The 26639-nt window shown below is 50.3% G+C and overlaps 1 protein-coding gene across 3 annotated transcripts in view; it reads right to left on the bottom strand.

Annotated features, from left to right (window-relative positions):
- ANKRD11 (ankyrin repeat domain 11) overlaps positions 1 to 26639 on the bottom strand; it is a 124995-nt gene that overhangs the window by 22251 nt on the left and 76105 nt on the right. For all 3 annotated transcript variants that reach the window (XM_055412927.2, XM_055412922.2, XM_055412926.2), the window contains exons 3-4: positions 5840 to 5980; positions 431 to 569 (exon numbers count right to left, since the gene is read on the bottom strand). In XM_055412927.2, the coding sequence (XP_055268902.2) occupies positions 431 to 457 (27 nt within the window). In that variant the 5' untranslated portion in view covers positions 458 to 569; positions 5840 to 5980. The remainder of the gene's footprint in view (positions 1 to 430; positions 570 to 5839; positions 5981 to 26639) is intronic.

The following is a 26639-nucleotide window of genomic DNA, read 5'->3' as shown; positions in this document are numbered from 1 at the left end:
TGGGAGCACAGGCACACAGAGGCCTCTGGTCCTCCTGCACGCACTCCCACCGCACGTGAGGGAAGACGGCACTTGCTTCTGCCCATTTCACAGTACCCTTTGGCTTTTACTTCAAACAACTGGGTTAATTTATGTGCGTCTGCAGCCCTGAGGGGAACCTGTTTATCCTCCCATGTAAAGCTCTCCAGAGGCTGAACAGAGTGCGGGTGCCTTGGATCTCAGAGGAAGAGGGGCCGGTGGTCATACACACACAGTGGACAACACGGGAGGCCCCTGGGCCGGGCTGATTCTCTGCAGGAAACCTCCCTATCGGCTCCCAGTCGCCCCACCATCAGTAAAGAGCCTCGCCCAGCACCCCTCCCAGGCCTTCAAGAAGGAGCCCCCAGAGTCAGCGCAGAGCCCAGGCTGCAAGGGTGGGCGAGAGTGGTACCTGTGTCCGAGTCCTTCTGCTCTCCATTGGCCCCCACGGTGAAGGGCAGCTTCCTCTTGGGCGCGCGCTCTCTCACCTCCTTCCCACCATCGCTGCGGTCGAGCTTTGGGGTCTTGGTTAGAGAAACTTTATCTTTGTCCTGGAAAAGAAAGTAACACCTTCAGACACCATCCCCAAATTAAAGTTTCATGCCAGGAGAACACACCTCATATTTGGTAATGGAGCCTTCTACCTGTCAGCCATGGCACTGCCCCTGGGACGGACACGGAGGCAAGCAAACATACCTTCAGAGAGGCTTGACCAGTGGCACCCACTGTGCGTTGTAAAGCCTCCTCCTGGACAGAAGCATGTCTGCCCAAGGGCTCCCCTTTCTGTGAAGCCTGGTCTCCCCCTCCTTCCCATGGGCAGCCCACTGCCTGCTCCATGCTCCAGTCATCTCTGACCTCGCTGTAGACCTGTGACCCTGAGGGTGGCCCCAGGGTGGGCGGCCCACCCCAACGCAGGGAGCTGGCCCGGACGGTGGTCAGGTGTGGCCATCACTCCCAGCCCTGCTGGCCTCTCAGCAGGTTAAGGACCCAGAAGCCTGCATTCCAGCCCCATCCTCGGAAGTCCAGTCATGCGTCTGCCTTGGTGTCACTGTCTGCAGAACCAGAGGTGACCCCTGCCTTACGGGAGAGGTGGAGGACTGACTCCACAAGGCCCCATCCAGAAAGAGCAGCACACAGAGCCCTGTGGGTGGCGTGGGACAGGGTGCACTCAGTGGCACCTCCAACTACACAGTGCCCGGCTCACCAGCCCACAGGGCACTCTGCATGGGCCATTGGGCTCGCGCTGACATGGAAGACAACACTGCTACCGCCATGAGGTTCCCTTCCCCAGTGGCAAGCTGTCTTTCTGGAATCCTCCCCACACACACCACCCTCACAACACCAAGGGCCTCGGGTGATCCTGGGAGGGTACATCTGGGCCTGAACGCTGCACATCCCTGTCTCCTGGGGCCCCAACAGCCCTCTAGTCTCGGGAGGTAACAAGACAGACACCTTCGGTGACCAGGGGTCCTGCCAGAGCACGCCACAAGCTGCAGGGGCATCTGGAGTGTGCAGAGGGGCCAGCAGGCAAGGCCTGACACAGGCCCTCCTGTCCCCACCTGCACCCCACCCCCGTTGGAGAACCGACCCACCATCCAAGCCCCAGAATGTCCTCAGCACCTTCCCACCAAATCTGGCCCAGCTGATGAACCTGATCTTTAGACAGAAAAAAGATAATCCAAATCAAAATGTTGCAGAAATGCAAAACATTTGAAAAATCGATGTAATTCACATTAAGAAAGTACAGAAATCACGACTCTCTCAACTGCAGAAATGGCCTGAGTCGTCCTGACACCAACCCCCAGCACACTGTGAGAAGGGTGTCCCTACTCGACACAGGCTCCGCTGCAGAAGATGGGGTGTGCCCCCGAGACGGAGTTCAGGGCAAGAATACCTATAATCACCACAACTACTGAAAAACAAAATCACTTTTTAATGAGCAAAAGAATACGAGTGTGCACTTAAGAAAACATCCACACGGCCAGTTCTGGAGAGGTGTTTGGTGACAGGGAAACACACAACCAGGAGGTGACACCAGTGCTCTCACCAGAAAGGCCGACAGGACAGGCTGAGCAATTGGCCTCGGACTGCTGGGGACCCACAGAGCTTCCAATAGAGTCCACAGAACAAGCTACGTGTCACACAACTTGCAGTTCTGTTCATAACAGTGAAGAAACAGCAGTCACCCAGCAAAAGGCAAATGGGTGCCTCCACTCCAGCTCAGTCGTGAGTGGGGGTACCCACCCGGACAACAGCCTTGGGGGATGGCTCCTTCAGTCAGAGCAGGGACCCCCAAACCCTGATCTTCCTGAAGGATGGCAGGATCGGACCCCTGAAAGAATCATGAGGAATATACAGTTCAACTCTTCAGATTGGTGAGTGGGTGGGGGAGGCTGCTGGATAGAAAGTGGGTGGCTCCTAAATGCTACAGACAACCAGGAAGTCACACTGAAGCACACCGTGTTAATATCAAGAGACATCAAACACACAGGAATAAACCTAACAAAAGATGGTCAAGGCCTCTATGCAGACAAACATCCCTGAGAAGAGAAACAGGACTGATAAAATGGAGGCCACTTGTGTTCATCACTGTTGATCAGCAAATCTCCCAAACGCATCTTCACATTCAGAGCAATCAAAGAGCAGAAGATCAACCAGCTTTTCTAAAATGTACATGGAAACCAAAGGGGCAAGAATAACAAGGACAATTCTGGAAAACAATGAAAGCGGACAAGTTAAATTACCAGGTACCAAGATTACACAACAGGTGGCCCTAAGCTAAAGGCCAAAGGTCCAGAGCAAGGTCCAGAGCAAAGAGCAGAAGTGAGCCCCAGCTGCCTGCCACAACCCAGGAGGAACGGACAGCCTTCCAATGATAGTGACCAGGTGGACATCCATGGGAAGAAAATAAACGTTGACCCTCTTCACAACTCAAAACTGAGTCCAGACGGATCCACAGAGATCCTGTAGACAACAGGAAAACACCTTTCTATAGACGTCACTGAGTGTCAGCATGGACTGGGTCCACCTCGACCAGGTTCTAGGGTGCAGAACGGTGCAGTCACTTTGAAAAGTGAAGTTGGTGTCATATCCAATTCTGCGACCCCGTGGACTGTAGCCTACCATGCTCCTCCATCCATGGGATTTCCCAGGCAAGAGTATTGGAGTGGGTTGCCATTTCCTTCTCCAGGGGATCTTCCCAACCCAGGGATTGAACCCGGGTCTCCCGCATTGCAGATGACACCACCCTTATGGCAGAAAGTGAAGAGGAACTCAAAAGCCTCTTGAGGAGAGTGAAAAGTTTGGCTTGAAGCTCAACATTCAGAAAACGAAGATCATGGCATCTGGTCCCATCACTTCATGGAAAATAGATGGGAAACAGTGTCAGACTTTATTTTTGGGGCTCCAAAATCACTGCAGATGCTGACTGCAGCCAGGAAATTAAAAGACGCTTAATCCTTGGAAGGAAAGTTATGACCAACCTTGATAGCATATTAAAAGCAGAGACATTACTTTGCCAACCAAGGTCCGTCTAGTCAAGGCTATGGTTTTTCCCGTGGTCATGTATGGATGTGAGAGCTGGACTGTGAAGAAAGCTGATCGCCGAAGAATTGATGCTTTTGAACTATGGTGCTGGAGAAGACTCTTGAGAGTCCTTTGGACTGCAAGGAGATCCAACCCGTCCATTCTAAAGATCAGTCCTGGGTGTTCATTGGAAGGACTGATGCTAAAGCTGAAACTCCAATACTTTGGCCACTTCATGCGATGAGTTGACTCACTGGAAAAGAGTCTGATGCTAGGAGGGATTGGGGGTGGGAGGAGATGGGGACTACAGAGAATGAGATGGCTGGATGGCATCACTGACTCGATGGACGTGAGTTTGAGTGGACTCCAGGAGTTGGTGATGGACAGGGAGGCCTGGTGTGCTGTAATTCATGGGGTCGCAAAGAGTCGGACATGACTGAGCAACTGAACTGACTGAACTGAACTCCCGCATTGCAGGCAGACGCTTTACCATCTGAGCCATCAGAGGAGCAGTCACTTTGACCAACTAGTAAACCCTATCTGCCACCTCTGCAGAAAAGCCCCCAACATACGTGTGTTCACATCCCAGACCTGCATCTGCACAAGGTGGAGCTGAACGTCCACACAGTGGACACCACGCAGCCCCAGAGGGAGAGCCGCCTCCTTGACAGCAAGGGCCTATCCACAGGAAAGCAGCAGAAATCCCTGCCTTGGGTCCGCACGCCCTGTGGGCAGGGAGGCATGCTTAGCGCAGAGGCTTCAGGGGGTGGGAGTGGGGGTGTCCCCCAAGGACACTGGCGGTGCTGTGAAACCTGGTATCAATCATGATGCTCCCAGGTTCTAGAAATGAAAGGTGCATTTCTACTTTAATATAACTTGAGTACCCAGCAGCTGGCTAACAGCGTGCAGAAACACACTGTGCACACTGCTTCGGGCTGTGGGCTTGCCTCCTCGCGCCCACAGCTTCCTGCACACCCCTGGGCATTCCTCCACAGACAACCCCCCACCCCAAGTCTGGGTGCTCATCGCTCTCAAGGTCAGACCCATCCATTCCTTCATGGAGTCTGCTGTGGGCACATGTGGCTGTTACATAGCTGTGCCCGGTGACCACTCAGGGAGCTACGGCCCAGGTCCTGCAGAGCGGGACAGGGTGCGGGCTGCTGGACTGGGAGCAGAAGGGGCTCACAATTTGTTCCTTGAGGCTTTTTCTCCATTCCTTCTGTGCCCTCACAGACAAGCAGCAGTCCCCAGGCGACACCTGCCTCGCAGGTCACGGGGCCCACAGGAGTCCATCAAGGATGGCAAAACCCTGTCCCTTTGCTGCCACCAGAAAGCCTGCGCTTCCACTTGGAGGGGGCGCAGGCTCGACCCCTGGAGGGGGCACTAAGATCTGGCACACCCCTACCCCTGCCGCCCTTCCTGGGCTTCAGCATCTGCATGTGGATCCTGAGAACCAGCACTCCTAAGGTTTCCTAGCATTCAGAAGAACAGGGAGTCTGAGGCCTCGTCCAAGACTTGCTCGAAAATCACACGACGAAGCAGCACCAAGCCACACCCAGCTTCCACATGAGGTCATCTGTGCACCGCCCCCTCCTCCTGGACAGGAGCCAGGGCACGGGCCACAGACCGCCTTCGCGGGTGGCCCTCCCATGGGAAGGCTGTGAGTCTGGGATTCTGCAGACCAGCCTGGAGGGAACACTGGGGTCATGGTGCATGGAGCAGCACACACACTGCACACCCCCAAGCCCAGGGCACCAGCACATTAACAGGACACAAGGATGCAGGTAGACATCCCATTTCCTGTTCACACTGGGTCAAGCAAAACTGGGAGCCTCAGACTCCCTGCTCCTCTGAATGCTGGGAAACTGTAGGAGCGCTGGTTCTCAGGATCCACGTGCAGATGCTGAAGCCCAGGAAGGGCAGCAGGGGTAGGGGTCTGCCAGATCTTAGTGCCCCGTCCAGTCCTAACCAGCAGCATCTCAGTTATGACCACTCACACGGCCACCGTCACATTTGGTCTGCCCGCAGTTGAGGTCAGAACCCGGGATCCTGGGATCTCTCTCTGACAGGCATCAGCTTCTGTCCATGGACCTAGTGCTGAAAGCACTCTGCCGCCAAACGACAAACACATCCTTCAGAGGAAGCTGGTGCTGTCGTCCACAGCCACCCAGACCACGGCAGCTCCTCCTCTCCTCCCAGAGGGGCCTGACGCCAGCGCCCTGCAGAGGGACAAGCAGTGCAGCCCGGGCAGGCAGGTGACACCCGGGTCTGACCCCGCATGGACGCAGGAGCTCACCTTTTTCCCGGGCTGCTTCTCCACCATGTCGGTGCTCAGGGAACGCTCTTCCTGTTGTGGGGTTCTAGAACACCCACCCTTGGGCATCGTTTCTCCTCACTGGGCCTTCATTCACGCCGCCATCGCTTCATCATCAACCGTCTGCTTCAAAACAGAGGACATGGGATTAAGGTTCGGTGACCCCACAGGAAACCCAGGCACCTCCAGTCAGCGTCGCACGATGCATGGGTGCAGTGGCTCTTCTGAAGGGGCCCCTCCCCCATCAGGGTCCAGGACAGGGCTTCTCCTGATGCACCACCCAGTGGTCAGCCCCAGCAGGGCACTGTCTACACCCCAAGATAGAGAACACAGCGGGGCCTTGGGGTTCACGTGGGAGTCCAGCTACCAGAGACCGCCCCCCCAGCTGCATCCCACAGAGTTGGTCAGTCCCACCCATCACCCTTCCCGCAGAAACCCAGCGGAGGCTCTGCCCAACTCGATGTCTCACTACCGTGTGCTGCTCCCTGACCGCCTGGCACGCGCCAGCCTCTCTCTGCACCTCTTCACGAGTCTCTTCTGCCTGAGGCCGCACTGACCCAACCCAACCTGAGCCTGCCTGGCGTGGACAGTGCCGCATGTCTCGTCCATCACGTCCAGGCTGTTCACTGTGTTTGGCAGAAGGAACAGGGAAAGCATGTCTGCTCTGTCTTCCTGGCAGTGCCCTCCTCAGACCTCATCTTCACAGTCAGAAAGAGCACATCACACCAACCAGATGACACTCCCGGGGCTGCCGCACCGGATGAGGGTCTCTGCACACAGCTCACCAGACTCAGAATCAGAATCAGCCTCTGCTCTGAATGGCTTTGCAAACATACTGTTCAGAAGCATCTGGAATGGGAGCTCCAACCTTCCCTTCACCAGCCTCCCAACAACCTGTCTTTCTCCATGTCAACTGATAAGAGTTCACAAAGGACCCCAGGCACGCAACTGGCTGACACAATCTAGTGGCATGGCACCACACAGGGGCCCAGGTTTGCCTCCGCACATCCCAGGGCTGAGGCCGGAAATGACTATAATTGAAACTGTGAATTCCAAGTTTTCTTCTACTTTCCTACTACAAAACTGGACCATCTCAGCCCGAACTATGGCATCTCAGAACCTGACTCAGGACAGTGGCTGAAGCTCCATACTACCTGGGAACTCATCAGTAATGTTTCCACTAAAACTTGCAGAAGATAAATTTTTAAAAAACTGACTGCCTAGTCTCAAGATGAGAAAAACTGAGCCAAGGAGACCTGAGACACTCGCTCCTCTTGCTCCAAGACATGGGTAACTCTGAGTGTGTATGGCCACCTCACAGATCCGTGAGTCCTGGACCCTGATCTCTCGGTGTCCAGACCAGGAGGGCATGCAGAGGGCCAGTCCACACTTTCAAAACTCATCTTAGTACACACCCTGTGGATCTGAGCTACACAAAGCCAAGCCACTCTTCACTAATCTTCCTTTTGTAAAATAGTTACTTTTCAGTAAAGGTCTACTGTGGTGAACCCTCAGGCATGTGAGGATTCAGGTCCAGCCACTGAGCACCTGTGTGGCGACCCCCGGCACAGGGAGGAGCGGAAGAACTTGCTGTCGGGAGCACAGTCAGGAAACCACACAGTGACCCCTGTGCAGAAGCCCACGATGGCAGGAGTAAAGTAGAGAAAAATCTTGTAGAAAGAAAGAAGAAACCCTGCTAATAACCCTAACAAGGAAAGCAGAGAACCTCAAGTTTCATAAATAAATTTTAATTTCAAAAATTAATGTCACAGTTTTTAAAAAGCTGAAGAACTGTGCTGACACAGCCTGACACTGACACGGGCCCACCACAGGCCAAACCCGTGTGCAGGTGAGCTGCATTCCCACTGAGGACTTTGCTGCCGGCAGAGTCCAGGTGCAGAAACAACAGTGATTCCCCCCGCCCTCCGCCACAGAACCCCCAGACTGGCACGAACAGGCCACTGGACGACAGACAGAGAACGTCTCCCAGCCTCAAGGTAAAAAGACACCTGTACAGCTGGAACACTGACCATAATGGCCAAGTCTACAAATTCTGATATCTGGAAAGCAGCACGTTTTGTTCATTAAAGGTCGCCGTCCCACAGGAGAAAAGGGAGCTTCCTACACATGCACCTGCCAGCAAGCCCTTAGGCAGCCTCTGCAGAGAGCACCCACAAACTGGCAAGCCAGAGTGGACGTCCACTGTAGACATGAACGCGAGACTTAAACAGGCCCTTCACAAGAGAGGAAATCCAGATGAGAAATGCAAACAAAAACCAAGACAAGATACAGATAAACAGCAAGGATGCGGAGCAGAAGAACTGACATCCTAACCGGAGCGCAGGCATAGCCACGCACACAGCCCACCACACAGGCCCCAGCAGCCACTGAGTCAAACAGGCCCAACCATCTCACAAGTCACAGGGAAAAAAGGGCATCTGCCTGCCTAACTGAGGTGACAGGACGCCGAAGACGCCGAGTGGCGATCTCTGTAGGAGTGTGGAGGGAGCCACACCCAGAGTGTGACAGGAGTTTTCCACACAAAGGCCACACCCATGTGCACTTTGTGAGAATGAGATTCTACATTTCTATCCACACTTTGCAGACTTTTAGATGTTGTATTTCATAGTAATGAAGTTTAAAAGGCTGGTTATGGACAGACTGCACCCTAGCAGGTGATTAGAAAGTGGGGGCTGTTTTCCAGGCTCTGTTCCAGGACCATCTCCCTTCAGGGGGCCCCATGCCTCGTACAGAAGGGCAGGTCACTGGACACAGGGGGTAGCAGCTCAGGGCTCCCAGGCTGCAGGGAGACCTTCCCCTTGCACAGAGTACAACAAGCGACTGTAACTGCGGCCAGAATGGAAACGAAAACCTGATCAATTAAACATGAACACACAGCTCTAGGAAGATGGGGGTGAAGGGGCTGGAAACACAGGAGGAAAAACAGCCATCTTACATAGAAGGGACCAAGATGCACAGGAAATGCAGGAGAAGACAGGGACAGGCTGGCACCTGCCTGAGAACTCAGGTGACCAAGAGCACAGGGGGCAAATCCACAGACCTCCACGGAGAAAGAAAGTGACAGAGATGACCAAGAGACAAAAGCACAAGCCAGAGGAGACCAGACTGAAGACCCAGAGGAGGACAGCTCTGGGGAGAGACAGGACAGGGAAAGTGGCCCCGGGCAACTCTCAACCACTGCCAAAACCTGGGGACACAAAGCCCACCCACTAGGTGGCTGCAGGACAAATGGGGAGAAGAGCCAGCACCAGGTCCAGAGTGACCCACACAGGGTCACCAAGTGGAGAAGGCGACCAGAGAGGTTGGGCAGCGACGCTGGTGTTAGAAACCTGCAAACCTGGTTCAATGCTCGAAAACTAATCAACACAGCCCACCACATCAACAGGCCAAAGAAGAATCACCCAATCCTAATGACTGATGCAGAAAAAGTGTCTGGCATTCAAAGCCCAAGACTATGAGGCCCAAGCCCTTGGCACCACAGGGTCCGGGAACCCCTCAGAGAAAGGAGGGGCGTGGACAGCACCGTCAGCCAGCATCGCGCTGACAGTGAGACGCGGGACATGCCTCCCTCCCACTCCTGCTTCTGGACATCGTCCTTGAAGCACCAGTCAGCGAATGAGGAAGACAAGGGGGAAAAGAGAGAAACTGACTGGGACGGAAAAATAGCACATTCCACTTAATAATGACTGTCTGTCTAAAACACTGGAAGGAATCAGCCAAAAACTCCTAGATACAGTGAGATCAAAGAGGTTGCAAAATAGCCGATCAACACACAAAAATTCACACTATGTCTACAAACTAGCAAGAACATGTAAAAACAACAAAAACACAGTAACAAGTGCTCCAAATAATAATGGAATACTGAGGTATACATCTTAAAAAAAAAAAACTATAAAAACCTGTACAAATTTTAGGAAAAACAGGAGAAATCTTCGAGACCTCAGGTAGGCAGCGTTCTTAGACATGACACCAGCAGTGCCATTCATTCAAAAGGGAAACACTGGTCCTCTGCATCTCAACCAAACTGAAAGCCGCCCGGTGAAGACCTGATTTACAGGATGAAGAGACACTGCACACCACAAGTCAGACAAACAACAAACATCCAAACAGAAAATGGACAAAAGACACAGCAGACTTTTCACCAAAGGAGAAACACAAGCATGAGAGGGACTCTGGGGACGTGCCCTGACGTGCAGTTCACCTCCTCCGGGTTTCCTGACATACTCAGTCCCACCACTGCTTCAGCATGTGCAGCAGCCATGCTTTAGAAAGTGGGATAACACACAACACAGAGTGCCAGGGCCAGCACCCCACATCCCGTGCCAGTCACCCGGCAACATGCTTCCAGGGTGTGCTAAGGGCAAAGACAGAAACACACTGTTTTCCTCACAATGAGAAGCTGTCAGGACATTTTGGAAACACTGGCCTAAGTGGGAAAGGACAGCAATCTGTTGCTTTTCTAGACACTAATAATGAACTGTAGAAAAAAATCCCATTTTGAATGGCATGAAAGAATGAAATACCTAGGAATAAAGTTATCTACAGAGATGAAAGAGCTACACTGTAAAAACTATAAAAAACACTGGTGAAGGAAATTTGAAGGTGCTATAAAAAAATGGAAAGCTATCTTGTGCTCTTGAGTTGGACAAATTAATACTGTTAAGATGACCAGATTACCCAAAGCAATCTACCAGTTTAACGCAATCTCTATCATAATATCTATGACATTTTCTACAGAACTAAAATAAATAACCCTCAAATTTACACAGAACAACAAATTTTGCCAAACTGCCAAAGCAGTCTTTTTTTTAAAGGCTGCTTTGTGTGGCCTTCAGGAGCATGGTTTTCCAACCACAAATCACACCTGTGCCCCTTGTCCCGGGTGAGGGAGTTACTGCCAAACCAGCCCTAAGGGGAAGGAACAAAGCTGGAGGAATCATGCTTCATGACTTCAGACTAGACTATCAGTTCAGTTCAGTCGCTCAGTCGTGTCCGACTCTCCGCGACCCCATGAATCACAGCACGCCAGGCCTCCCTGTCCATCACCAACTCCCGGAGTACACTCAAACTCATGTCCACAGAGTCGGTGATGCCATCCAGCCATCTCATTCTCCGTCGTCCCCTTCTCCTCCCGCCCCCAACCTTTCCCAGCATCAGAGTCTTTTCCAGTGAGTCAACTCGTCGCATGAGGTGACCAAAGTATTGCAGTTTCAGCTTTAGCATCAGTCCCTCCAATGAACATCCAGGATTGATCTCCTTTAGAATGGACTGGTTGGATCTCCTTGCAGTATAAGGGACTCTCAAGAGTCTTCTCCAACACCACAGTTCAAAAGCATCGATTCTTTGGCGATCAGCCTTCTTCACAGTCCAACTCTCACATCCATACATGACCACGGGAAAAACCATTGCCTTGACTAGATGGACCTTGGTTGGCAAAGTAATGTCTCTGCTTTTTAATATACTATCAAGGTTGGTCATAACTTTCCTTCCAAGGAGCAAGCGTCTTTTAATTTCATGGCTGCAATCAGCATCCGCAGTGATTTTGGAGCCCAAAAAAATAAAGCCTGACACTGTTTCTACTGTTTTTCCATCTATTTCCCATGAAGTGATGGGACCAGATGCCCTGATCTTTGTTTTCTGAATGTTGAGCTTCAAGCCAACCTTTTCACTCTCCTCTTTCACTTTCATCAAGAGGCTTTTGAGTTCCTCTTCACTTTCTGCCATAAGGGTAGTGTCATCTGCATATCTGAAGTTATTGATATTTCTCCCAGCAATCTTGATTCCAGCTTGTGCTTCTTCCAGCCCAGCGTTCCTCATGCTGTACTCTGCATATAAGTTAAATAAGCAAGGTGACAATATACAACCTTGACGTACACCTTTTCCTATTTGGAACCAGTCTGTTGTTCATGTACAGTTCTGACTGTTGCTTCCTGACCTGCATACAGGTTTCTCAAGAGGCAGGTCAGGTAGTCTGGGATTCCCATCTCTTTCAGAATGTTCCACAGTTTATTGTGATTGACACAGTCAAAGGCTTTGGCATAGTCAATGAAGCAGAAATAGATGTTTTTCTGAATCTCTCTTGCTTTCTCCATGATCCAGCGGATGTTGGCAATTTGATCTCTGGTGCCTCTGCCTTTTCTAAAACCTGCTTGAACATCTGGGAGTTCACAGTTTACATACTGCTGAAGCCTGGCTTGGAGAATTTTGAGCATGACTTTACTAGCGTGTGAGATGAGTGCAACTGTGCGGTAGTTTGAGCATTCTTTAGCATTGCCTTTCTTTGGGATTGGAATGAAGACTGACCTCTTCCAGTCCTGTGGCCACTGCTGAGTTTTCCAAATCTGCTGGCATATTGAGTGCAGCACTTTCACAGCATCATCTTTCAAGACTTGAAATAGCTCAACTGGAATTCCATCACCTCCACTAGCTTTGTTAGTAGTGATGCTTTCTAAGGCCCACTTGACTTCACATTCCAAGATGTCTAGCTCTAGGTCAGTGATCACGTTATCGTGACTATGTTGGTCGTGAAGATCTTTTTTGTACAGTTCTTCTGTGTATTCCTGCCACCTCTTCTTAATATCTTCTGCTTCTGTTAGGTCCATACCATTTCTGTCCTTTATCGAGCCCATCTTTGCATGAAATGTTCCCTCGGAATCTCTAATTTTCTTGAAGAGGTCTCTTGTTTTTCCTATTCTGTTGTTTTTCTCTATTTCTTTGCATTGATCACTGAGGAAGGCTTTCTTATCTCTCCTTGCTATTCTTTGGAACTCTGCATTCAGATGCTTATATCTTTCCTTTTCTGCTTTGCTTTTCGCTTCTCTTCTTTTCACAGCTATTTGTAAGGCCTCCTCAGACAGCCATTTCGCTCTTTTGCATTTCTTTTCCATGGGGATGGTCTTGGTCCCTGTCTCCTGTACAATGTCACGAACCTCCGTCCAGAGTTCATCAGGCACTCTATCAATCAGATCTAGTCCCTTAAATCTATTTCTCACTTCCACTGTATAATCTTAAGGGATTTGATTGAGGTCATATCTGAATGGTCTAGTGGTTTTCCCTACTTTCTTCAATTTAAGTCTGAATTTCGCAATAAGGAGTTCATGATCTGAGCCACAGTCAGCTCCTGGTCTTGTTTTCGCTAACTGTACACAGCTTCTCCATCTTTGGTTGCAAAGAATATAATCAATCTAATTTCGGTGTTGACCATCTGGTGATGTCCATGTGTAGAGTCCTCTCTTGTGTTGTTGGAAGAGGGTGTTTGCTATGACCAGTGCATTCTCTAGACTAGACTATAGAGCTCCAAAAGTCAGAACAGTATGGCGCTGACAGAGAGACATTTAAATCACAAATCAATGTAACAGGACAGAGACCCAAAAACCTATGGCAAATAAATCTATGACAAAGAATACACATGGAGAAAAGACAGTCTCTTCAATAAGTGGTCCTGGGAAAACTGGACAGCTACATGTAAAAGATTAAAGATTAGAACATTTCCCCACACCATATACAAAAATGAATTAAAATGGATTAAACACCTAAATGTAACACCTAAATTTAAGACCGCAAACCATACAACTCCTAGAAGAAAACACAGGCAGAACTTTCTTTGACGTAAGTTGTAGCAATGTTTTTTTGGATCCATTCTAAAGGCAAAAGAAATGAAAGCCAAAATAAACAAAGGGTATCTAAGTAAATTTTAAACTTTTGCACAACAAAAGAAATCATAAAAAGGACAACTTACTGAGTGAAAGAAAACACCTGCAGATGATATAACCAAAAGGGGTTATTAATATCCAAATGATATAAACATGAATCTCCTGGCAGTCCAGTGGTTAGGACTCCACACTTTCACGCTAAGGGCAGAGGTTCAGTCCCTGGTCGAGGAATTAATATCCCACAAGCCTCATACTGTGGCCATATGTGTGTGTATATATATAAATATATATGTATATGACATGTAAATATATATACAACATATAAAGAATTTAGACACTGAAAACATTTTTAAAAAAAATCAGAAAATGGGCAAGAGACCTGAATAGACATTTTTGCAAAGAAGACACACAGATGACCAACAGGCACATGAGAAGATGCTTCACGCTGCTAATGATGAGAGAATGTAAATGAAAACTACAGTGCGGTATCACTTCACACTGTTCAGAATGGCTGTCATTAAAGTATACAAATAACAAACACTGGAGAGGATGTGGAGAAAAGAGAGCCCTCATGCACTGTTGGTGGGAATGTGGACTGGTGCGGCCACTGTGGAGAATAGTATGAGGTTCCTTAAAAAAACTAAACACAGAACTATCATATGACCCAGCAATTCCACTCTGGAATATGTCTGGAAAAAAACAAAAATACTAATTCAAGACGATACATGCACCCCAATGTTCACAGGAGCACTAGTCAGAATAGCCAAGACTGAGAAACAACCTAAATGGCCATCTACAGATGAATGGCATGATGTGTGCACACACACACACTGGACTATTACTCAGCCACAAAAAATGAAATTCTGCAGCAACATAGATGGATTTGGAGAGCATTATGCAAAGCCAAGTAGGTCAGACAGGCAAAGACACACACTGCATGATACCACTTCTATATGGAATCTAAAACATACAACAAACTGGTGACTAGACTCACAGATGTCGAGGACAAACCAGCGGTCACCAGCAAGCAGATGTAAGGCAGAGGGGCAGGAGAGAGGTGTGGACTGAACAGATACAAACTCCTATGTATAACAGAAATAAGCTGCAAGGATACACTTTTCAGCACAGGGAATCACAGACAGTATCTTACAGTAACTGTACTGGAGTCTAATCTATAAAAACACTGAATCCCTACCCTGTATACCTGAAACATACATAACATATGGCAAATCAAGTATGCTTCAATGAAGGAAAACAAAGAACCTTAAGTTTTGTGACTGTGCAGGAGTGTCTGTGCTGGAGACCCTGGGACCCAGCGACCTCACAGTGGCTCACCCAGGCCCCCAGCCGCCCCAGGTTGTCACATGCAGACCATGGACAGCAAGACCCAAGTCAGCAGGAGGCTGGACGCTGCCTCTGCTGTGATTACTTGACCACAACGTGGACATACCCTGCCCCCACCAATGACACCCTTGGGTAGATCTTTCATCAGTTTCTAAATTAAGACGTGATGGCGGCTTGACAGGAAACTCGACACTCTTCCAGCCAGTTGGTTCGAAAAAGCCTTTATTGTGACGTTGACAAGGGGTTTCTGGCCACGTGACCAGGCAGTCAAGTGGCTTGAGGACTCAGCACTGCCATCCTCAGGCGTGGGCAAGGCCCAGGGTGGAGACGAGGACACTGCCTCCACCAGCCTGGAGCAGCCTGGCTGAACACACACACACACACACACACGAGCACACAACACAAAGCCTTACAGTCTGGGCCACCAGCCCCGTGTGAAAGTGCTAACACCTCCCCTGTCCTGGCACTTTCCCACAAGGCTCAGATAACAGCCATCACCAACGTGGGCACCAAGCCCCCAGGAGTTCCGAAGCACCTGGCCTACAAAAGGTGCCTTCCGAGGAAGAGGAGGGGCCGCCTGCCCAGAGCCGGGGCCTCTGGGGGCCCTCCCGCTCTGCACGGCCCTCAACACTTACCTGTGCCCCCAGGATGGCCTACGCCGCTGGACAAACTGAAGGACAGCTGACAGAAGAATTCTGTACAAGCCTAACATTCTGGACATAAAGGGACATCTCCCCAGTCAGGAAACTAGGCAGAGGGATGGACACACGGAGCAGGGCACCAAGGTGGGAGTCGCTGGCCCAGCCTCACGTGGCCGGCGTGGGGTGATCACAGGCCTCCCGCTGCAGAGTAGGGTGCCGTCTGGGAGAGCCCAAGAGGACGACCCGCTGTCTGCCCCCTCCTCCTCCGGGGGGCCCGGCGCCCACACACAGGTGACCGAGCAGGGGTCTCTCCGGGGGTCTGGTCCTACAGTCCACGCGCCCCACGATGCATTCCCGCAGTGTATCCTCACTGAGGATATGTGTCACCCAGTCCCCCACTCTTCTAGAACTGCTTTTTAAAAAGGCTGTTCACGTCAGCCTGCTGGGCCGTGTGCTCTGACAGTGCGCTCGCCCCATGTGGCCGGCGGCGCCTCAGCTGCTTGTCTGCTAGGCCTGTGTGGAGAATTTTGGGGAGAAGACTGCAGGTTGGCCTCTGAGCAAGCCTGCCCTCCCAGGTGCCTTGCTTTTTGGTAGCCTTGTTTCTACAAAATACTTTCTGTTTTAGGAAACAGAGTGTACGTGGACACAGTGTTTCCAGCACAGGTAGGTCCTGTCCAGGCTGCTTTGAGTCTGGCAGCAGTGTCCCCTCTGACAGATGGCTGGGCCAGGGTAGCCTTGGCCCCGGGAAAACCTCAGCAGCACGTGACGGGGGCAGGAGCCTCAGTGGTGCCCAGCTTGGACAGGTGGACATGCAGGCCTGCAGGCGTGTCATCGTGGGGCCCAGCGGAGGATGCGTCTGGGGAGTGCTCACGCCTGTCCTGTGACACCGTGAGAGATGGTGATGCTGCTGCACCAGGAGGCACTCACAGCTGCATTTCACGTGTCTCACGGCAGAGGAGCCGTGGAGACGGGTTCACTAGGTCTGGGCTCCCGCTGCAGGCTGAGAACAAAGGCAAGAGGAGGAAGCTTCTTGGCAGGTTTGTCCATGTCACTGGACAGACGTGAGCACCCACCCTGCAGTGGGCAGTACCCCCAGACGCGTCCGCTGCTGGGCCCCATGACAACACCCCTGTGCCTTGCACGTCCGCTTGTCCAAGCTGGGCACCTTCAAGGCTGCTGCCCCCATCACATGCTGCTGAGGTTTTCCGGGGGCCAAGGCCACCCTGGCCCAGCCATCTGTCACAGGGGACACTGCTGCCAGGCTCAAAGCAGCCTGGACAGGACCTACCTGTGCTGGAAACACTGCGTCCACGTATGCTCTGCTTCCTAAAACAGAAAGTGTTTTGTAGAAATAAAAAAAGGCTACCAAAAAAACGATCATCTCTGCTTTCCTTATATTTAAATAATCGGCTGGTAATTTCCCTCTTTTAATAGCAAGGTTTGCCAGGGGGATGCATAGAACAAAACAAGCCTAATGAGTTAGCAAATCATCCAGAAATAAACCCATAATGAAGCCGCCTCTTTTGCCCCAAAAGTCACCATCAGCCAGCCTTGGGGATGAGGGACCAGGGAGGGACGCAGTGTCCTCAGCTCCCGACATACCACTGTGGAACTTGAGCAAGGAGACTTCGGCTGACCTCTCAGAGCAACTGCACTGGCTGAGACCTTCTAAACACAGGTCTAGCAGCACAGACAGGAGCTGCAAGCGCACACCCCAGCCTCAAGCCGTGCTCGTAGTGACCCTGTGCCTTTGTGATACGGGGCATGGCTTCTGCCTCCCCTGGGGGCCCTTCCCGGGCAACTGGCACTGCTCACTTGGAGTGGGACACGTGCTGACCGTGGCAGACGCTCGCCCAGACTTACCTCCTCCCTGGAGAGCCGGCTTTGGCAAAACCCAAGAGAAAGCCACTCTTGGGTGGGGCAGCAGAGCTCACAGAAACAGAGTGATTGTTTCTTAGTGAGAGGGCACTGAGAATACAGCGGAAAATGCATCAGCCCAAACACCCCACTTCCTGTGGGAGGGGTCCTCATGCGTGACGGCTGGGAACTGCAAACAAAGCGTGTCCACAACTCTGAGCAGCTGGGAGCACCCGGCACATGGAGCACCCACAGTGGTCCCTGCAGGTCACGAAGAGCTCTCTCGATGGGCCGAGTCCCAGGTGAGCACACTGACACCGCACACCTAAAACCTGTGTGTTTACAAGAGAAAAGCTCCACGTTTCCCTCAAGCCCCTTGAAGGGGCTGAATGGCAGACCCCAAAGGTTTCTCCACGCGGCGCTTGTGAGCACGACCTGACTGGGCAAGAGGGAACCAAGTGAGGGTCTCAAGGTGCTTTGAGCAGACCCTCGCCCCAGCGCAGGCGTCCTGATGAGAGAAAGGGGACGGCGCTGTGGCCACAAGCCCAGGAAACTGGGGGTCGCCGGGGCCTCTGCCAGGCCTGGCAAGGGGCATCCCCCCAGCAAACCCCACTCCCAAGTCTGGCCTTCAGAACTGAGGACACACTTGTGCCGCCCCTGCTGCCTGGTGCATTGTGACTGTTACCGCGGCCTAGGGACTAACACAACGTCTATGCAACAGCAACCAGCCGCTTGCCCCCCAAGCTTCTCTCCGCGTCCTGTGCACCGTGGCCCCTCAGCCCCCTGGCTTCAGGGCCACCCTCCACCTGAGGAAGGCCCCAGGCCTGGCTCTCTGGCTGCTCCCCTCACCTGGGGAAAGGGACTCTGAGCATGGCTAGTCCAAGCCAGGAAGTGGTCATCACAGAACCTGGGGTTCATTTACAGCAAATTAACAACATTCTCAGTTTAGCCCAAAGCAAGAAGCTGGTCATTTGAAAAGACCCTGATGTTGGGAAAGATTGAAGGCAGGAGGAGAAGGGGACTACAGAGGATGAGATGGTTGGATGGCATCACAGACGCAATGGACATGAGTTTGAGCTGCAGTCCATGGGGTCGCAAGGAGTCGGACACGACTAAGTGACTGAACTGAATTAAAGAGGCTGGTGGGCACTTACCGCTCCCTCCCTGGAGAAAAGGGACGGCAAGAAGGGGACCCACCAAGGACTTCTGACAGCCCTCCCACTGCCAGTGCAGGCTTTCCTCCCCACCAGACCCTCCCTGAAGTCACCAGCATGTCAATACCTGGAAATAGTGGTCCTAGTACCTCTTAGGTGGCAAAGCCTGAGGTATTTCCCCTGGCCCTATAAGAAAAAGAGGGCTGTGCCAGCTCTGACAGACACACGGAAGGGCAGGTCACAGCTGCTCTGAGTTCTGAGATGGAAAGGCAGAGACTGCTGGGTAAGAAAGAAGCAGTTGTAAGACAGTAGGATCTCGTTTTTGCTAAAATGCAACAGGTAATAATCAAATATAATTAATCCACAAAGCAAGAACCCAGAAAAGCGAGTAACACAAGGATCCCAGAGGGAATGTGTTTCTAGTCTTATCTGTATTTTATAATCTTCCACTATGCATATATAGTGCCTCTGTCATCCAGTTAACAGAATCAAGCCGATGGAACTGCAGACTGCCTCCACAAACCTCATTTAAGATTCTGTGTTTTACTAATCATTTTACCTACATAATATGGAGAAACTCTACAAGTTTGGCCCTAGGACGGTTATTTCACAGGAACTGTTGGAATGAGTGTCCCAAGTGAGAAGCTCGGGGAGTCCAGAGTAGAACCATGTCCCACCCAGAAACCCCTCCAGGCCAGGAAGCTGGAAGCTTCCAGGGGACTCTGCCTGTCACAAGTCCCATTCAGGTAGGACAGGGACAGGAGGTGAGGTCTAAGTACTGCAGTAAGAGCTGGAGCTGGGTCATGAAGGGACCTGGGGGCTCCCCTGGACACAAGCCAAGGTGTGCCAAGTGGCCAGCTTGGTTCAAACTGCACCACCTGCCAACTAAAAACAAAACACAGGTACTTCCCTGGTGGTCCAGCAACTCCACGCTCCCTATGCAGGAGGCTGGGGTTCAGTTCCTCGTCAGGGAACCAGATCCCGCATGCTGCAACTAAAACTTCCCTCAAGCTGCAACTAAGACCTGGTGCAACCAAAAGGAATGAATAAATAAATCACAAAAAACCTAAGAAACTTTAATTTAAAAAATTACAGGCTGAGTGAGCCAGTCAACAGCAGCAACTGAGGTCAATTCTGCATCCTCAAAGCCCACAGCACTACTGTCTGACGCACATGTTCACAGTGTTGAGGTTTAGTTCTTTTCCAAACCATTACAGGAATCTGGAGGGCTGTAAACATGTTTAAATCGGGTTGGTTCCTTTTGTGATTTCCTCACAGGAAGGATTTTCTATCCCTGTCATCTTACAACAAAGTAACAATGTAGAAGCAAACAGAAAAGTATGAGGAGTAATTAAAGAAACACTGATGCATCCACCGTCTGTTCATTTTGCCGTATTTGGTCTGGAATGTATTATATAAAATAACACACGCGTAGCTGCAGCCCTGATGACCCTTTGGAAGATTTGGATTCGGAGGCTAATCCTCAGCATGCATGCCTTCACACTCGTGTGACATGCTGCGCTGTCAGCCTCTGCACACGACGTGTGGCATTCTTACAGGGAACATGTTACACAGATCCTCAAACACCTTTGCCCTCCAGAATGCTTTGGGGATTCATCTGGGCTTCTGTTAAATGTAGTTCTACTTGATTATGACTGCAGTGTGGTATTTATTTTCTCTTGCTGACTGGCATTTGCGTTGTTCCAACTCTGGCAGTACAAACAGTGATACAGTGAACACCTGTCTACACTTCTGTACACGTATACCTTAAAGTTCAAGGCTCACCACTAGAAATCAAACGACAAGAAACTACATCCTTGCCTGTATGCCCGAGAGCCTGTGCTCCACAATGTAAGAAGTTACTGCAATGAGAGGCCTGAGCACATAGCCCCTGCTCATCACAACTAAAGAAAAGCCCGCGCAACAACCAAGACCCAGCACAGTTAATAAATTTTTTTAAAAACCTGATGCAGCTTCACACTGGCAATTCACACCACTCTCTGTGTCACTTCTGGTGGTGGTATATGTCTTCCGTTGTAAAACTATCAAGAGATCTTAACTGAGAAAGGGGAAAAGGAATTCTGCATGTTAGAGAGTCTTCTGTGGAATAAGACAAGGTTCTATCCAAAGTCACTAATCAGGAAATTTCATCTAAACAGAAACTGAATTCGAAGCTCTGAGACAAAGTTCAGGGGCAGCAGAGGTGGCAGCACAGGGGTCAGGGGAGCCCTGAGGCCCCAGCAACTATGAAGGAACAGTGAGGACCCATTCACAGCTTCACCCCAATCCCCAGAGGGTTCAGGACCCAAACAAGGTTGATGGTTTCCTGTTCCTGAAAGTGCAGTGAAGTGGCAGCTGAACCGGAGAAGGCCCCAAATGAAACACAAGTATACTTGACTGTGCAAACCACCTTCAGAGAGATGGAATGGACAAGCATCGCAATAATATACCCAACTTCAGGCTCCTTTAACCCAGGGGAAAAACCTGTAAATCATGACCCAGGTCATGACTAAAGTTGCTTATATGCAATATTTTAAAATGTTTAAATGGGTATTTCCACTGACAAACACATGAAGCCCAAGTCACTTGTGCGTTTCTAAGAGGTTGGCTGAAAACAACCACAGAGGCAACGTGGGTCCCCTGCTCTCCATTGCAAACGCATCACAGGATTTTTCTTTTTAAGTTACCAGGGAAAGCAGTCGAGTCATCAAGCTACAAGGGGGCAGCCTGTGGACCTCTTAGTGAACAGACCCCACAAGGCAGCCCCTCCCAGCAGGACTGTGTGGGCGGTGAGAGGAGGCTCGTCACCTTGGCAACAGCTCTAAACATATGTGCAGTGACACCAGATGATTCCTGAAAGCTGTAAATAGAGGATAATGTCACAAAAATTCCAGATTAAAGGAGCACCCATCCCCTCCCCTTATTGCCCTGCCCACGGCTTAAATCCCACTGGTACCAGTGAAAGCAATTCCATGTATGGAAACGTGCTTCCAGTCCCCAAACACTGCAAAATTATACACCTGCAGAAGCAAAATAAGGCCCCTGAATGAACCATCTTTGTGCAAACTCGTGTACAGCCAAGAAGTGGCCACAAGATGGCAGCCTCGTGGCACAGGGCATGAGCCACCTCAGGGGCATCCAATCCTCCCCACACATCACCTGAGCCTCCCCAGGCCCATGGGTCCAAGGTTCCCAGAACTGGTTCTGCACCTGGCTTCGCAGGCAACCAGGAAGCCCCAGAAGCGGGGGTGGGGTGGGGGGCAGCCGCAGCCTGAGGAGCCAGCCTGAGGGAGGGCCCAGGCCAGACCGTCTAAAGGTTTGAGCCTCAGAACCCAGTTCCAACTTTGGAAAACAGAGTCCATTTCATCTTTGGAGAGTTTGAGACCTTGAAGCCAAACCATTCAGTCCAGGATAAACCAGCAGTATATATAGGGGAGCTCCTGACAGGCTTGCAGAGAGATGGCCCAACATGAACCAAACAGCACAGAAGGGAAGCAGGCGTGCCCTGGTGCGACTCCAGCACTGTCTCCATGGATCGGAAGCGTCTGGCCTGTCCCCTTCGGTCTTCCAGTCTGTGATGTGGTAAAGAGAAACACGCTTTTCTCCTATCTTCTTCCTATCATATTTTTAAACCACTGTACAAAAAAAAGGAAAATAACCCCCTGGATCATGAGCTCACGTTATTAAGAGGAAAAAACAAATCTGATATTTCATGCTGCAAAAATCTATTTATGGGCCCTACAGATACACTTCTCAGTACAGTCATCATTAGACTCAAATACTAAATATTCCAAGGAAGAAAAAATTGTATGTTAAAATGGAGTTGTTAAAAATGTTCTGAGAAATTGTTTTTATAGAATAACTAAACTTTCATTTACTCAGTGTCTTCTTCAGTAATTCCTCCACATGGCGAAGGAGTGGAAGACAGAGAGGAGGTGCGGACAGGGGCCTGGGCAGGTCCTGGACTCAGGAGGACCTCTAGTCACGACCACTCACAAACCTAACTTCCTGAACAGACATACAAATCAACAGTTAAAAACTCCAGTGCTTTGTTTTAAAGATTCAGCTATTTAAACTGCATCTGTGGCAAATTCTTTCAAAGCGTGCATCAACTTAGATTGCCTTCTATGCGATCTTCTGTGTAAGTCACAGTACACAGGTGTTCCCATGCACGAGGTTGGCATGGCATGGGGGCGGCGCATGGGGGGCGGTGCAGCAGGCAAGCCCCATGTCTCCTGTCAACAACCTGCTTCAGAGAAGACCTGGTCCCGAGTCCACTCCAGGAAGGAAACACACGTGAGTGAGGGTGCGTCCAGCACCAAGTTCACTGCCAACACTCACTGCTCCTGCTTCCTGGTGTTCACACGAGTGCCTTGGGCCCTGAGAGAGAATCCCAGGACCAGGGAAGGCTCCCTCCCCTGTTCTGGCTCCAAACCTGATGGAGTAGAGGGAGTGAAGGCCTGAATGACAGGCTGCTTCAGGCCAGGGCTTCAGGAAGTCGGGCCCCTCACCGCCTGGGGGGTGGCTGTGGCCATGGCACACACTTCATGCTCATAGGCTGAAGTCGTGAGCAAGCCATCCAACCCGCCACTCCGTCTCCCTGTCTATAAATGAGGACAAGCACCACTGCCCTGTGGGGCCACATGGACCCAGGCAAGTGCCCGGGACCCAAAGCAACTTTCAGCAACGACAGCGCCCACTTCTCAGGGAGCGTGTGGGGCTTACCGATCCATTTCAATTGCATTTGCATGGAGCTGTACTCTCAAGTGTTATTTTATTTACAGCCCCTGACAAGTCTCAGCTGAACAGATGGTATTGTCTGGGCTCAGGTAATCGCGGGGGTACTGACCAGGCCTCTGTACAGGGAGGCATCTAAGGACCAGTTCTCAAGACCACAGCCACTGGGTCAGCAGCTCCAAGTGAACCGACCAACACAGACTTGAGAGGATAAAATAATTCCATCTTCCAAAATTATGCTGAATCAAGGGACAAAAGCTGGCACTCCTCTGCAGCCTGGAGAAGGCACCTGGGAATAGGAGAACCAAGGAGAGAATAGGAGAGCAAGGTCTGCATCGCAGGTAGGCAGAAGCCCGGTTGAGGACTGCACAGGTCAGGGCCGGCTCTCCACTCTGTCTTCACCTTCAGGAAACACTGAAGTGCACTTCTCTGGTTTCATTATGAAGTTTCAGTAAAGAAGATCATTCCGAAGAAGTGAATGTTGCAGCGGAAAATATATAAACACACACACAGCACAGTGGAAACAAGGAGATGAGGACTGTGAGGAAAGGCGAGCGGGCTATATGTCCTAGGAGGGCCAAAGAGTCAGGGGGTCATTTCCCTACATCTCACACTGAACTTCTTCAAAGCCATACAGGTTTCAAAATCTTCAAAAGCCGTACAGCCACCAGGAAACCAAGAGAAAGGCTGGTTTGTCACACATCACTTACTTCCAAAGCGACCACGAAAATGTATAATTCCCAAACTTGTAGAGAAAAAAACTAAAAAGGCAAAATAGGAAAGAAAAAAGAAACAGAAGTCAAGTGTGACAGTGTGACAGAACTAAATGTTTATTAAGTACAAAAGTGAGAGGACTAAGAAACACAGCTGAAAGACGAAGTATGTCAGACGGGAATGGAAAATGCATCCACCTAGCTCACAATGAGCAAGGGACATTGAAAATGTAACCTAGGAAGCTTTCAAGAGGACAGAAAAGATATCCGGGTTAAACAGCAAGCAGAGAGTCCTGGACACAACCAGGGAGGAAGTAGCCACCCCTGCAGAACAGAGGCTCCCTTCAGGAGATGGGAGGACGCCCTGGAGTCAAGAGCAAACCCTGATACAATGACAGAACAGACGCTACAGCACCCTGCAGGAGCTGATGGGCCACGGACATCAGCCCTGCAAACATCAGAACACAGGAGACTGGAACACAGTAGCCAGTCTGACCCAACAAGCACACACAACACCCCCGCCAGTCATCAAACAGTGCCCTTGCTTTTCAAGGACACAGGACAAGCAGTCATGAAAACTGTCCACACAAGGCCCACAGAGCAAGTCTAACAAACCTGAAAGGACCGACCTCTGACCACCAGAGTGCAGCATAGTGGGGTGGGGATGTCACAGACACCTTAAGTCTGAGAACTAAGAATAAGGGTAAGAGAGAGAGGAAACTACACTGGGAATTCTTTAAAACCAGGGATGACAAAATGCTACACACTTAACTGGCAGATACCGATAACAGTGATTCTTAGAGGAAAAAGTATTTACTTCCAAAAAATATCTCAATAAAGAGGCTTTTCAAATCAGAATATATCTAACAGCGTGGAAGAAACGTGATGAAGGCAGTAACACAAAACCAATAAAAAACAGACATGTAACAGAGCCTAAACAGTCAAAAGTGGACTTTCGTTTTAATGACCCATAAAACAGGCAAGCTGAAAGGCACAGCCAAGGCACTCGTGCAGAAGGGCAGAGGCAGAGAAGAAGGGCTTGGTGGGCAGGGCGGGAACGGTGTCAGTGAAAGGCCGGGGGTGGTACAGATGTTGGACCCTGCACCCTGGAGGCCTCTCCACGGTCCCACAGTAGATGAGACAGAGCTCACTGACACAGAGGCAACAATCGCCAACTGTAAAGACAGGACTATAAAATTAATAAAAACATATTATATACTCATCAGCCAGGGTTCCATCAGAAACACAGATGTGCATATTAAGAGGTTTATTGCAAGGAATCGGCTCCCAAGGTGTGAGTGCAGCCCTAAGAGCCTTGCCCCAGATGCAATCAGGCCACTCCTTCACCCCAGCCACTGACCACTGACCACAGGGCTGTCCACGCAGCTGCCAACATTCCATAGCAGTACTGGGACCAGTGTAGGAACACTTGGACCCTGCAGCCTTACACACACAATACATGCATTGCTGTTGTTTGCTGCTGTTCAGTCGCTCAGTTGTGTTCAACTCTTTGCAACCCCATGGACTGCAGCACACCAGACTTCCCTGTCCTTCACCATCTCCTGGAGTTTGCTCAAACTCACGTCTATTGAATCAGTGATGCCATCCAACCATCTCGTCCTCTGTCATCCCCTTCTTCCCCTGCCTTCAATCTTTCCCAGCATCAGGGTCTTTTCTAATGAGTCGGCTCTTCGTATCAGGTGGCCAAAGTATTGGAGCTTCAGTTTCAGCATCAGTCCTTCCAATGAATATTCAGGACTGATTTCCTTTAGGATAGACTGGTTTGATCTCCATGCAGTCCAAGGGACTCTCAAGAGTTCTCTCCAGCACCACAGTTCAAAAGCATCAATTCCTCAGCCTTCTTTATAGTCCAACTCTCACATCCATGCATGACTACTGGAAAAACCATAGCTTTGACTATATGGACCTTTGTTGGCAAAATAATGTCTTTGCTTTTTAATATGCTGTCTAGGTTTGTCATAGCTTTTCTTTCAAGGAGCAAGCATTTTTTAATTTCATGGCTGCAGTCACCACCTGCAGTGATTCTGGAGCCCGAAAAAATAAAGTCTGTCACTGTTTCCATTGTTTCCCCATCTATTTGCCATGAAGTGATGGGACTGGATGCCATGATCTTCGTTTTCTGAATGTTTGGTTTTAAGCCAGCGTTTTCACTCTCCTCTTTCACCTTCATCAAGAGGTTCTTTTGTTCCTCTTTGTTTTCTGCCATAAGGGTGGTGTCATCTGCATATCTGAGGCTATTCTCCTGGCAATCTTGATTCCAGCTTGAGCTTCATCCAGCCTGGCATTTCTCATGATATACTCTGCATATGCTAAATAAGCAGGATGACAATATACAGCCTTGATGTACTCCTTTCCCAATTTTGAACCAGTCTATTGTTCCATGTCCAGTATTAACTGTTACCTCTTGACCTGCATACAGGTTTCGCAGGAAGCAGATAAGATGGTCTGGTATTCCCATCTCTGGAGGAGTTTTCCACAGATTGTTGGCAACCACACTCAAAGGCTTTAGTGCAGTCAATGATGCAGATGTTTTTCTGGAATTCTGTTGCTTTTTCTGTGATCTGCTGCTGCTGCTGCTAAGTCGCTTCAGTCGTGTCCGACTCTGTGCAACCCCACAGACAGCAGCCCACCAGGCTTCCCTG

The sequence above is a fragment of the Moschus berezovskii genome, chromosome 22 (assembly GCF_049115385.1).
Source record: "Moschus berezovskii isolate FMDL1 chromosome 22, NW_MosBer_1.0, whole genome shotgun sequence".
In the NCBI taxonomy this organism is placed as follows: Eukaryota; Metazoa; Chordata; class Mammalia; order Artiodactyla; family Moschidae; genus Moschus; species Moschus berezovskii.
Note: the sequence above shows the minus strand (reverse complement) of the source record. Positions and strands in the feature narration are given on the sequence as shown.